The 14,597-nt window shown below is 40.8% G+C and overlaps 1 protein-coding gene across 1 annotated transcript in view; it reads left to right on the top strand.

Annotated features, from left to right (window-relative positions):
- The first annotated feature begins 1,290 nt into the window (after positions 1-1,290).
- LRRTM4 (leucine rich repeat transmembrane neuronal 4) overlaps positions 1,291-14,597 on the top strand; it is an 889,482-nt gene continuing 876,175 nt past the window's right edge. The window contains exons 1-2 of the mRNA XM_007477807.3: positions 1,291-2,039; positions 4,024-5,570. Of these exons, the coding sequence (XP_007477869.1) occupies positions 2,036-2,039; positions 4,024-5,570 (1,551 nt within the window). The 5' untranslated portion in view covers positions 1,291-2,035. The remainder of the gene's footprint in view (positions 2,040-4,023; positions 5,571-14,597) is intronic.

Raw genomic sequence — 14,597 nt, 5'->3', positions numbered from 1 at the left:
ACATCTAATTGAGTCCTATGATGGAAGAGAGAATGAAAAGGAAATAGAAGACAATTAGAATTTAATAAGTACCTACTATGTGCCAGCTACCTCTGATGGTCTCATTTGATATGTATTCCCAGCAAACAAATTTTGAATTACTTTGTCAGTTGAGGTAATTGTCTAGTCTGATCTCCCTTCTCTTCATAATTAGATACAGATATATTCATACAAATCTATAATGCATATATATGTATATTAATAAGTATAAGATTTCTTAAGGAGGAAAGAAAGTTAGGGATGGGGATCAGGAAAGGGTTCATGTAAAAGGTTGAGCTGAATTTTGAAGGAAATTAGGAATTTCAAATGGAGGAGGTAAGGAAGGAGTGCCTTCTAGTGGGGGGAGGGGAAGTTTAAACAATAGTATGGAGAGGGGAAATGAAATGGACCATAATGCCAATTAACTAAGTTTGTCTGAACTATAGAATTTAGGAAAATAGGTATAAAATAGATCTAGAAAAGCATGACTCTAACCTCCGGCTTTCTGATCTTAAGGCTTGCCCTTTTCTCTCTCCTCTTGGATAATACCATTTTTATAATGAATTTTACAACTTTGTTTTTAACTAGCCATTTTAGGTCCTTGTTTGCATGATTTTCAGCCTGACTGGCTCAAGCCAATTTCAATGTTGCTTCTTTAAAAATAAAAACAAACCAAGTTGGAGAGAGAGAGACAGACAGATAGACAGAGAGAGAGAGACAGAGACAGAGAAAGAGACAGAGAGAGAGAGAGAGAGAGAGAGAGAGAGAGAGAGAGAGAGAGAGACAGACAGACAGACAGACAGACAGACAGACAGACAGAGAAAGAGAGAGACAGAGACAGAGACAGAGACAGAGAGACAGAGAGAGAGACAGAGAGAGAGACAGAGAGAGAGAGACAGAGAAAGAGACAGAGAGAGTTAGAGAGAGAGACAGACAGACAGACAGACAGACAGACAGACAGAGAGAGAAGCAATCCTATAAGATGCACCATTTCCCCTGTTGCATCAGGATAATAAAACATTTGTAATTTGCAGAGGGAAAACATATTCTGGTCAGGGCCTCCTTTAAATAAATACCGCTGATTGCTAAATATGGAGAGAACAGGTGTTTTATTTAGTTTTTGTAGTCAGTGCGAGGAAATCTCTTCCATAAACATTTAATAATCTTGGGGGGGGGATGTTTCTGTGCCTTTAATTTTCCTGTCTGAACGAGAGAGGGAAGGCTGCAGAGCCCTGACAGGCTCACTTGTTCATGCCTTTAATGTGCGATCTGTTTTCTCCAGTGGAGGGCACTCAGTGTATCACAAACGAAAGCATTAGCACCAACAAGCTCCGAGCACCATCAGTCTCAGGGAAAGCCTTCGGAATTAGACAAGAGCTGCCTCTCAGCCAAGCTACAAAGCGCTCTAGACCTGCCCTGCTCAATGGAGAAACCGAGTCTGTCTCCCTTCTGAAATCCCCTGGCTGGGGTGGTCTCCCCTCCAGCCCCCGGAGGGAGGCCTACTTGCTCCCAGAAGTGAGGGGGGGCCCCAGAGGATGCCTGGCTGGAGCTGGGCATGGCCAAAGGCAGCGCCATAAGGAATGCCAGGTACTGGGGGGAAGCTCTTCAGAGAAGTTGGTTGCCTTCCCTGCGATGTGTTAGGGCCCCTCCACAGGGATTGTCAATTTCAGCCTGGGGCCCTATGGTCAATTACACAATGGCCCTTAGAGCCTAGAGACTCTTCCCTCCTCCCCTCCCTCCCCCACCTGCTTCCTCCCTCCCCCTTCCCCAACCCCCATTTCTTTTTTTTTCTTTTCTTTCTTTTCTTTTCTTTCTTTTTTTCTTGTCCTCTCTGGGGAACTTTGTGTGGGTTCCTGGCACACATGCCCGATCATGATGGTTGTGAGTGACAGCTGTACCCATGGCATGAAGGCTGTGGTGGATTAAAGACCAAGAGAGCCAGCAAGAAGAGACCTGAGGGAGAAAGGAAGGAAGGAAAGGAAGAAAGAGAGGGGGAGCTGCTTTTGGATGACAAAGGATGGGTAAGTGAACTTTTGTTATTTCCTTCTCATCAAAGCTCTAGCTCTGGGGGACAAACTCAGCCCTGGCATGAATGCTGACAGAAGGGTAGGGGGTTGATGGGGGGTGGCAGCTAACAGTAGGGCATTAGTTGGCCAGGTGACTCACTGGAGTTGTTACAATATTTTTAGATCCTTCCCCTCCACCCTTTCCCCCCTGCAGCCTCCCCCCCCCATCCCAGTATACAATGGTTCTGTAAATGCATAGAAAGGAGTTGACCAGACTTAAAAAGGGATGCCTCAGATGATCTCTAGCTGTTCCTGCGTAGCCAGATTGGGATCTGTGGGCTCCACAATCAGGGCTGCCTCCTGATTCCCTGATAATATCACCCATGCTTTGAGTTCTCTTGGCTGTCAGGAGGCTAGTTAACACTTTCTAGCTTGTGTGTGTGTGTGTGTGTGTGTGTGTGTGCGTGTGTATGTGTGTGTGTCTTTGGGGGTGGCATTGTTACTTTAGAGGTGATTTTAGCAGCATTGCTCCCTACCAGAGCCCTAACCCGGCTCCCCAATTCCAAGCAGTCATTTGGCAGCCTTATTTCTTTTTTTCAAATGTGACTCTCTGCCCCCCTCCGCTTTAGTTAGCACCCCCACTCCCTTCTCCTGTCTGGAAGAACTGGAACGTATTTCAGTGAGACTGGGGCTGGCAATGAGAGAGCAGCGCAAGATCAGGGTTGAAATTAAAAGGGGAAAAATCCATTCCTTTGGAAAAACAGGATTTCAGATGAGGGATCTGTGCTGATTGCTTCTTGTTTTAAAATAGGAGTGTGCCAGAGAGAAACTGCAGTCACCCGAAGTCATCCCCCCAAAAAAAACAAAACAAAACATTATTGATATAAGAGAGAAGAGCTTTAACAGCCAAACGTCAAGGAAATGAAACCTGATTGCTAGAAGCAGGGCAACTTTGCGGGAAGCCAGCAGTCCTGACATTACTGGGGGTTGGGAGATGGGGGGGGGGGCGCGGGATGTAGTCAGGAGACGCGGACTTGGAGGGGAGAAAGCTGTCTGAATTCTGCTCCCTTCCTCAGTCCCGAAATATGAAAGAGCGATTGGCAGGATTCACTGGCATAACTCTCGGCCCCCGGACCATTTCTTGCCGGGTGGGAAACGTTTGAGGAGGCTCTAGCGAGGGAAACTTTGCAGCACCCATGGATCACGGACAAGGGACTCACAACACGCAGCTATCTCTCTGTATGTTTATTGCGTGCGCATTTATTAGGAGCCGGGGATTGCCGCTCCGTGTTGTGGGTCTTCAGGCTCTGCTCCATTGGCTGCCGGGATCCGTCCCCGTGCCATCTCCCAGCCCTCGCCTCCTAACTCGATTCTATTAGGCAAGGGGCACGCATTTTACGGCGGGGGAAACTTTATAGCCTGGGAACTCTTCTCTCTGCAGTTAGGTTAAAGCATCGCATTTCCCCCAGTCAGGGAGGATTTGGAAGTGGTGGGTTTATGAAGTGACCGCCCCCCTCCCCCTTCCTGCCCCCCTTAAATCACCAGAAGCCACAGTTCACTTCCTCCCATGGCTGGCATTCAATACAGTGACTTGACAAATATGTTACTTGTTAGAACTGTGGTGTCAGGTGATAAGAAAATCCCTGCAACGTATCACGCTGATGAACATGCGAACCGCTGGAACTCGAGGAGGAGGCTGTGCCTAGCTCCAGAGACCCATAAATCATTCCCAAAGTAATTGAGCATCAAGAAAGAGACACTTCCTTAAGAGCTCCTATGCAGCGATAAGGAAAATCGTGCCTTAGGAAAAGAAAAGGGCGGGCGGGCGCGCGGCGGGGGGGGGTGGGGGTGGGGGGGGGAGCGGTAAGCTGCCTTTCCACGCACCCACCTGCCCAACAAAGCGCTCCGTGAAGCCCCTCCTCCTGCCCCGTGCAAAGCTTCTAGGGAGAGCTTTGCCTAGCCCCAAAGGCCCACTTGTTTTCTTTCTCCCCTGTTGTAGGTTTCCATTTAATTAAGCAGCTGCGAGGCATGAGCGTGGTACTGGTGCTGCTGCCCACAGTCCTGCTTGTGATGCTCACGGGTGCCCAGAGACCTTGCCCCAGGAACTGCAGATGCGATGGGAAAATTGTGTACTGCGAGTCTCACGCCTTCGCAGACATTCCCAGGAACATTTCGGGTGGCTCCCAGGGCTTATCGCTGCGATTCAACAGCATCCAGAAACTGAAAGCCAGTCAGTTTGCGGGGCTCAATCAGCTCGTGTGGCTCTATCTGGACCACAATTACATCAGCACTGTGGACGAGGACGCCTTCCAGGGGATCCGCAGGCTGAAGGAACTGATTCTGAGCTCCAATAAAATCACGCACCTGCACAACAAGACATTCCACCCGGTTCCCAACCTCCGGAACCTGGACCTCTCCTACAATAAGCTCCAGTCGTTGCAGTCGGAGCAATTCAAGGGCCTCCGCAAGCTCATCATCTTGCACCTGAGGTCCAACTCGCTGAAGACAGTGCCCATCCGGGTTTTCCAAGACTGCCGGAACCTGGACTTTCTGGACCTGGGCTACAACCGCCTGCGGAGCCTCTCGCGCAATGCCTTCGCTGGCCTCTTGAAGCTGAAGGAGCTCCATCTGGAGCACAACCAGTTTTCTAAGATCAACTTTGCTCACTTCCCCCGACTCTTCAACCTTCGCTCCATCTATTTGCAGTGGAATCGCATCCGCTCCATCAACCAAGGCTTGACGTGGACTTGGAGCTCTCTGCACAACTTGGATCTATCAGGGAATGACATCCAAGGGATCGAGCCAGGCACTTTTAAGTGCCTGCCCAACTTGCAGAAGTTGAATCTGGATTCCAACAAGCTCACCAACATCTCTCAGGAGACTGTCAATGCCTGGATCTCTTTGATATCCATCACCTTGTCAGGGAACATGTGGGAATGTAGTCGGAGCATTTGCCCCCTCTTTTCTTGGCTTAAAAACTTCAAGGGGAATAAAGAGAGCACAATGATCTGTGCGGGCCCCAAGCAGATCCAGGGGGAGAAGGTGAGCGACGCGGTGGAAACCTACAACATCTGTGCCGAAATCCAGGTGGTGGTGACCGAGAAGTCCCATCAGGCCCCACCAACGCCCCAGAAACCTCTGGTGGTTCTCAAACCCACCATTTCCAAACTGGAAACAACCCAAGCGACTCCAGTCACCTCGAGCCCTTCCCCGGGTTTTCCGATGCCTGGCGCAGAGCCAGAGTACGAGCACGTGTCCTTCCACAAGATCATTGCTGGCAGCGTGGCCCTCTTTCTCTCGGTGGCTATGATCCTTTTGGTGATCTACGTGTCTTGGAAGCGTTATCCCGCCAGCATGAAGCAACTCCAGCAGCATTCTCTCATGAAGAGACGCCGGAAAAAGGCCAGGGAATCTGAAAGACAAATGAACTCCCCTTTACAGGAGTATTACGTGGACTACAAGCCAACAAACTCTGAGACCATGGATGTATCAGTTAATGGATCGGGGCCTTGCACATACACCATCTCTGGCTCCAGGGAATGTGAGGTATGAACCATGATCCTCCTAAAAACATTTCAGCTGCTGGGAAGGAGAGGTAAATGTTTGAAGCTCTTGAGGTGTCTCTAATCACTAGAAAGATTAATGAGCCTTTTGCTTTGGGGTTTTGCTCAGTGTGAAAGGTTATTTAATTAAATTACAACCACCAGGAAAGTGACTGTGGTTATTTTTAAAGGAGTTGAGACTTGAAGGAAGTTCATTCAAGGATGAGATTAAGTTGGAATAAACCTCCGTGTTGCGGCATCTGCTTCTTAAAGTTTGTACATAGGGGTTGGACTTTTAAGAACTCTTTGTTTCTTTTTCTTTCTTTCTTTCTTTTCCTTTTTTTTGGTATGGATTTGATGTCTGGTTCTTGGTTTTCTGGTTTGTTTATTTTTTGTTTATTTTTTAAGAAATATGAATGAAGGAGGGGCCATGTTAATAAAAGAAAAAAATACAAAAATTGCTGGATTTGAAGAGGATATAAACCAAAGAGAAATTGACCAAGGGTTGATTTTTGCTGTAAATGTGTCACAGTTTCTAACTCAAGCAGGTAATAGCTATGTCTAATCCACAGGGATACCTTTTACTTTCCATCTCAAACTTTTTACCAACCTAGAGAATGTCAGGAGTCTGCTCTGATGTAATGCAAGGAGGTTTTATTATTATTATTATTTTCAATGTCATCAGAAGGGTCTCGGACACTTCTTCTGGCTTGTTTTTAAAGGCATATTATGTTGAGAATTGGCTAGTTGTCTGGAATCAGGACTTGTGTAACTGTAACTACATGTCAAGGGATAGCTTCTTCTGGGCTGACATCCGGTAGGTGATTTAGCCATTATACAATTCAAGGCATGAGATGAACTGTTTGTCATTGCTGGTATTATCCTAGAAGGAAATGATGTGTATTGTTACTCTTTTTGGACTAAAATGGACCACAAATACTGTTCCAGAGAATGGCAGGGGATTGAGTTTTGGCTATTTTCTCCTTTCTCTACCTTTAGCCTCACCTGATGTCTCAAAGCAATATTTTAAGGAATTGCCTCTTAGCATTTGTTTTAAAGATTTGAGGGAAGAAATATCATCAGAAAATAACACATATTTCAAGTCCTTTGGGTTTTAAGAGAGATTGTGGGTACATAATTAAGACTAGAAAAAAGATACAGTTCCTTAGAACCTGCCCCAGCTCATAATTAGTGATAAATTCATAGTATTCTTTTGAGGACAAAGTCAACCTTAACACATGGATAATTATGGTGACAGCATCAAGACATTATCATCCCACTACTACAGTATAAGGAGAGGCTCAGGCCTGGCAAGGGGCTGTCTGATATTCTATTTATAGTTACTTGTCTTTGAAAAAGAGATTTTCCCTGTGAGTTGAGAGCCATGTGACTCACAACATTCCCCCCACCCCATTTCCATATCAACTTAAATGATATAGTTTATTTCATCTAGCCTTTAACTGTCTAGAATCCAATCTAATCAAGCTATACTCAAGCCAGCCAGTGACTAAAACACTTTGGGGCAGAGCTCTAAAGTTTAAATAACCTGAAAACAGAAAAGTGAGGGCTAATAAAAGCATCATAATTGGGGGCCTTTTTATCTTTGGTTTTACAATGGATACAGCTCTAGGATGAAGAGGAAACAAGACACCCAATTTATAAATTCCTTTCTGAATACTAGGTGGTAGTGGAGGGCCTTCTTAGAAGGCCTACAATGCTTGGTGTGTTTTGAGCCCTCATTAGCACTCTGGAATGCTGATATTGATGAAGAAGCTTCTTGCTATTTGGTGCCTTACATTTTGTACCCACTGAAATTCTGAGGAAGATAGAATGGAAAAGAAAACCATATTCTCGACTAAGTTAATTAGTGTTGTTGCTTTAGCTATTCACTGATGCTTTTTTTTTCTTCCCTTTGGAGAAATATTGAGTAGGAAGGAAATTTTCTAGAGGCATTTCAGAGCAAGAAGGGGCAGTAGAGATCACCAAGTCTAATCCCATTATTTTACAATGAGGCAACAAAGTCTTGGGTAAAGAAATTAGTTTAGCCAAAGCCAAAAACCTGGTTAGCAATGCCAAGAGTAGGTCACATTTCACTTGATGTAATATCCATTTTTGTTAATATTCCTATTGTTTTCCATCCAAGATCTTTCTCTTTCCCATGCCAAAATGTTCATTGAAATATTTATCAAAGAAATATTTATTTCAGTTTGCTTTTAATAGAGGGCTCAAAGAAACCTATGTTTGTTGATAAGCCATTTTTTCCTCTAAAATATAGTGTAGTATTGATGAGAGGAAATATTGAATAGCATAATAGAAGAAGACCTACCCAGCCAGAGAGATCAGTCATGTATCTGTGTTTTTTAAATGTCTATAGCATCTTTGCAAGAATAATTCCTGAAAGAGAAAAACAAAGTGGAACAAAACTAAGTGTGTCTATTTGCTAAAGTTAGTCAAGTGTTCTCATGTACCTCATATTCTATACACATAATGGGATTCTCTCAATTGTTAAGTTATCTAAAAAATTCAGACAGCTATTAAAGCCCTTGATTGTGCAGGACATGAAGTAATATCCAGAAGTCACTACAAAGACTCCATATGACAAGATAATATTGTCTTTGTTTCCATAGCTAAAAGTATTCCCTTTCTAAAAATAATCATATATCATATAATACTTATAAGTCAAATTTGAGAAAGGAAAACTATAGATATATTATATTAATATATTCTATGGCTACACACATCCCTACTTCCATTTCCTCAATTTGATTTGTAAGTGTCATAAGATATCTCTATGTACATATATGTGCATTTATATATACTTGCATATATAGCTCTACACACATAATATTTGGCAGTCCCAAACTAATAAGCAGAAAGCAGGTAGGAAAACAATCATTATTATTACTTAGTATTCTGATGGAAGGAATGAAAACATCTTTTTAAAAAATAGAGTCATAATTCAGAAAGCTTGCATTTAGAGTTGTTCCACTGTGATCAGTCTGTCAGGTCACTCACTGTTTATTCACTGAGTATGTCTAAAGAGAGAAAACATAAGAGTCAAACAATTCTTCCATAACTTTAATGTGTTGATTGAAAGAAAAAAAAAGAATCCCAATTATAATTTTTTATTTTGCTTTTTCTCATGACATTTTCTTACTCTTTCAATAAATGGAACCTCCTCTCTTACATCATTAAGGACTTTTCTTCTATGCTTAAATACACTTATTTATTCATTTCTTAATGAAGGGATCATACAGAATAAATTAGTGACTGTTTCTGTCTCTGAGTGGGTTCATTTTTAATGTTTTCGATGAAGCTGGATAACTAAAAGAATACTAACCTAAAGAAAACCAAGAAATTCATAAAAAGGAACATGAAACATGATGGAATGTAGTGGAAAGAACACTTCATCCTGGGTAAGAAAATCTGAGTTCAAATTCTACTACATTTGTGTCATCTTACCCATATGCCCTTGGGCAAAACTGCTGATCTTCTCAGGGCTTGAGTTTCTTTATCCAAAAATGAAGAGAGTTGAACTAGATTAACCCTAAGGACCACACTGGTTCTAAGTCTGTGCTCTCCTATGATTTAAAACTTTTCTTTTAAAGAAAAAATAATAAAAACTAGGAAGAGATAAGACTAATCCTGGAAATAAGCACCTTATTGTAATCTTTTCAGGGTTAGAACTGTGATGGTTTTAACAGTTGGTGAATGATTTTCTTTTGTTGTTGTTTTTAATGGGGATACATTAGCTGTGGGTATGGTCCATTTGCATTTTCTTGGGATTTTAATGTTACCTTGTCTCTATTTTTACTGATTCCAAGATTTCAGACATTGTACGACTATGCAATCCTTATCCCTTTTCTATTTATAGGTGCAAACTCTCCAATTTCCTAATTCTCTTGACTATTTTATAGACACTTTAGGCATTGACTTTTTCCAAGTTCCTGAATGGCAGCATTCCAGTGGCCTGGAAGGGTAACCTACTTCTGAAAATATAGGATGATGGTAGGCTTAGACCCATTATCTATCCTGATCCCTGATCTCATAAATAGTTACCGCTACACACAAGTGTAGAAATTGTAATAAAGAAAAAAAAATATTGTGACAATCCTTAATATATTGTATGATATGGATAGGTTACAATATTCTTAAAAATATAAAAAATACTTTGCAACATTGCTTTTTTCTAAGTCATCAATTTAATTTTGATTAGTAGAAATAAAAAGTGGGGAAAAAAGAAAACACCAGACACATATTGCAATCGAAATAAAACAAGATGGCTCTCTTAAGTGTAGGTTGATTAAGCACTCTAGTGGCCCATCTTCTTGGAGGATTATTTCAGATTATATTGCCTAATACATATATGATTTTCTATTTTTCTTACATTTTGTTCCTTTGTCCAATTAATGTTGGGTCCACCTGCATGAACTGATTTTGAAAAATAAAATAAAAAACCACAGGACAAAATAATTCTTTCAAAGAAATTCTTATTCTGAAAGAGTTCCTTCAAATACCAATTAATCCATCTAAACATCAAGCTGTGCTTCAAAATCCCCAGTTGTCCGTCTGGAATCAATTGTTTTTAGTTTCAAAAATTTCCTGTGAATTAACTTAATACTTTCCTATGTATACTATTCCTAAATGTCTCAAGACAATGATATGGTAGAAAGACATCTGTAAGGAATTTGCCTGTCTGGAAATGAAAGAGAAATCAAGAACCTCCAGGCTTTGGTTTCTACTAGGTAGTAAAGCTTTAAAATTCTCTTACTTTTAGATAGACGATTTATCCAATATTTGACCATATATACTTCAGGCTATATACTACACCCTTCGTGATGGCAGACATGGGGGCATAAAAAGGGGGGGGGGAGCTACTCATTATCACCCTTGGAATTAAAAGCATTAATTGATGTTTCTTTACTAAGTAACTTCTCTCTCGAGGTATCAATAAGCATTCAGAAATGTATAATTTTTCCCCCTTTAAGAAATTAAATTTTTAACATAATATGTTGTTTGCGGGAAGTATTTTAAGACACTATTGTTCATGGGATTTTATAAGCCTTCAAGATTTGGCTCTCCTAAGTTAGATTATCACCCAGAAATCCCTGAATGACTAGAGGTCCACCAATGACTACATTCAAACATGGGGCTTTTTACCACTGGAGCATGAGAGATGTTAATTCATATGTGAATATCTGGGAAAATGAGACTGTCTTCTTATCAGTGGAAAAACATAAAATTAATGGCAACACTTTATATTTGGAAGATTTTCCTTTAAGTTGAAACAGTTCTAGATATAATAGTTGAAAAAAAATCAGGGGCATTCTCAGTTTTCATGAACACAGATTAAGAATAAGAGAGAAATTACCTGGATGATTTTTCCTGAAAACTCTAGTCCTTTAGAACTCTAAGCCCAAGTTAAGAAGCTGAAAATTGTGCTCTGTGGGAGAGAAACTGTTATCCACTTAGCAGAACATCTCCCAGAAACTGCTAGGAAAGGGTCAAGGCCATGGGCATTGTTCAAGAACAGATTTAAGTGGGCTGTGTTTTTCCTACTGAGGAACTTACAGATTCAAGTAAATTTTGCCATCATAATATTATCCATTGGGAAAGATCTTTATGTTAGGGTCAAAATAGACATGCTAGCAAGCAGCAGGAGGCTTGAAAATTGGGTTAATCAGAGGTCACACATGATAAATGATGGCCGAAGGAAAGGGAAGAATATCAAAGACTCAAAAGAGTGAATGCTAAACCATTCATCTATTCTCTGACAGTATCTGTTAAGGGTTTACTTTGTGCCAGGTGAAGTGCTAAAGAGAGGAACTTGGCTTCTAACAGGAGATTGCTAATAGTCATAGAGGTACGATAGAGGTAGAGAGAGGCATACCTGTCTTATCTCTGTATCCATCTATAGATCTGTCTCTATCCTTCTATCTCACTGTCATCTATTTGCCTCTGGCATGAGTAGGACCTCTCCAGAACCTAATCATCAGGGCTATTGGACATAGTTATTTTAGGAACTGGAATTCTGTAAATCCACTCCAAGTTGGAGATGAGGCAACATTTTACGTTTAACAGAGCACTTCAGCATTTGGATAGATCCATGCTATCACTCAGGTGTGCATACCTACATGCACACCTATACACACATAAATATACTGACATGTATACACATAAGGATTATATTATTTTAGTTTTAATAATGGATATGCATATTACATAAGAGAGGCATCATCGCGTAATAGACAGTTGGGCAGATGTAGAGTTAGGAATGCCTGGCTGGGTTACAGTCCAGTCTCTGATGCACGATGGCTGTGTGACTAGACAAGTTATAACACTAGGCCATGTTTCAAGAAACCTTCTAGAATAAAACAAAATGTCCATAAATGTCTTGTCTCCATGAGTGGAAGTTCTTTATTCCAGAATTCCCCATACCAGGGAAATTACAAATCCAATTTTCCATTCCTCCCCACCCCCCAAAAAAGAAAGCTATGGAAATATACATACATATATATATATATATATATATATATATATATATATATATATATATATATATATATATATATATATATATATATATATAGTCAGAGGCAGTGTTGAATTGGGGACAGAGTTCTGAACTTAGATTTACGTAGGCCTAAGTTCAAATTTTGCCTCCTATGTGATCCTGGACACATCAATTAATCTGTCAACTTCAGTTTCCTTATCACTAAACAAATTGTATGTGTTTATGGGCTTAGAACATAGGATTTGAGTAAAGTTTCTCCTAGTTTGAAGTCCTTGAGAGAAGGTAAAATAATGTGATCGTTATAGTCCCATCTGACTAGATCCAGTCCCTCCCATAATTCTTTGCAAATGTACACTTTTTATGTCAATGATCATTTCTTCTCTTTTCTTCTTAGGTAGCCATCCAGAATTTTTCTAGTCTTCTCATGCTTTCTCATTCTTCAACACTTGTAAATTCGTTGGCATTCTCTATGCTTGCCTTCCAAGGCAGCATCCTGTAATGTAAAGAATACTGAATCTGTAGGCAGCTAAAATGGTCTCAAATCCTGCCTGGGGACCTTCTTTTGTGACCTTGGACGAATCTCTTAACTCCTTTGGATTTGAGTTTCCCAATCGGTAGACGATGGTCTTAAACTTAGTTATAGCTGAAGTCCTTTCTAGCTTATGTTCTGAGCCCATAAACACATACATATATGTACATATGCAGTTTGCCTGGAACTTTCATCACTGAGTATTGTGTTCCCTTTCTGAACAGTCAGTGATAGAGCCAATGCCCCTGATAATTGCCCGACAAAAATCCTGATCATCTTTTCTTTAATTGCATTCATCCCGCATTCAATTACTGATGAAAGATCCTGAGTTGTTTTCTCCTCTAGTGACACTTCTCTCACTCCTATTTTAGATCCAAGCAAAATGAAAATAGAGTAAATGCCATCTTTAAGAAGTTGGCGTGGAAATAGAATCCATTGACCAAACCTTCTGGGGGAGTTAGAAACATTTCAACCACTCATTGTTCCATATCCACACTTGACTGACAGTCAAGAGTGAGTTTCTTTTTTCTTTTTAAATGTGCTTTGACAATTTGGATGCAGAGATACTAAGTTGGAATGGAGATCAGTTGTTGTGGTTAATATCATATTTTCAGGTACTATTTTACTTTTCGTCTATGAATAAGCAAAATGGCCACTTGTAGATAATGATGGCTACAGGTAGCAAAATAGATCTATCCAGGGCAAACATGCAGTCATTCCATTTCAGCCACTACTCACTATTTACTCTTTGTGTGCCAGGGACAAGCCATGCAATACGAAAACAAAACAAAAACAAGTCCTTCTCTCAAGGTCCTAATATTTTACTAGGTCCTTGTATTTCATTTGTGCTGAAATTTTAGTTCTATCATGTTGAGAGCAATTTGGAAAGTATAGGAGGAGTTCTTCAAATGTTGCAGCTAATGGAGATAAAGAAAAGGGGTGTGTGTATTTGTATGTGTGTGTGTGTGTTGCATTAGAATAAACTGTGATTTAGACAGCTTGAGTTATGTCCTATTACTGGAACCTACTATGCCATATATATTGAATTCTTTTTTTTTAAACCCTTACCTTCCATCTTGGAGTCAATTCTGTGTATTGGATCCAAGGCAGAAAAGTGGTAAGGGCTAGGCAATGGGGGTCAAGTGACTTGCCCAGGGTCACACAGCTGGGAAGTGTCTGAGGCCAGATTTGAACCTAGGACCTCCCATCTCTAGGCCTGGCTCTCAATACACTGAGCTACCCAGCTACCCCCTACATATTGAATTCTAGCGTTTACTTAGTATACATGTCCAAGAATTGGAACCACAAAGAGATCAAGTGACTTACCCAGGTCATACAACCAGTGTTAAACATAGGATTTGAACCCAGGTTATCTGATTATATTTTTTCAACTTTATTGAATATCTTTCAATACATCTGAGATTTGTGATTTCATCTCTCTCTCTCTCTCTTTCTCTGTCTGTGTCTTTCTTGCTCTGTCTCTCTCTCTCTCTCCCATTCTCCCTCCCCCCCCCCCCCAATTTAATCTATACACTTTGCAGGTGTATAGATTAGGAGCACTAGGATTGGAGTTAGGAAAATGAGTTCAAATGCAGTGAGTGGCATTAGAAACTTAGTGTAACCCTGGGCAAATAACAGCATTTTTTTCAGTTTCCTCAAATACAAATTGGGGCTGATAGAAACACTTACCTCTTAGAGATGTTGTGAGGACAAAATGAGAAAATGTATATTTTAAAAGTGCTTAACACAGTACCTGACAACATAGGAGGTTCTGTCTAAGTGTTTATTCCCTGCCCTTCTGCTATATATCATAGTCCCTAATGGTACCATGGTGAGTGAAGTCTGTGAATTGCTCCTAATAATAATGATTTTCAATTCATAAAATGAAATTTATGTAGGATTACAAATGGAACCAATAATCTTGTAAGAATAACAATCTATATTTTTTAAAGTTCAATAACTCCCAGGTTAAAATTTCCTGATATAAA

This window comes from Monodelphis domestica, chromosome 1 (assembly GCF_027887165.1).
Source record: "Monodelphis domestica isolate mMonDom1 chromosome 1, mMonDom1.pri, whole genome shotgun sequence".
Lineage (NCBI taxonomy): Eukaryota > Metazoa > Chordata > Mammalia > Didelphimorphia > Didelphidae > Monodelphis > Monodelphis domestica.
This window is presented reverse-complemented; position numbering and strand designations above follow the sequence as displayed.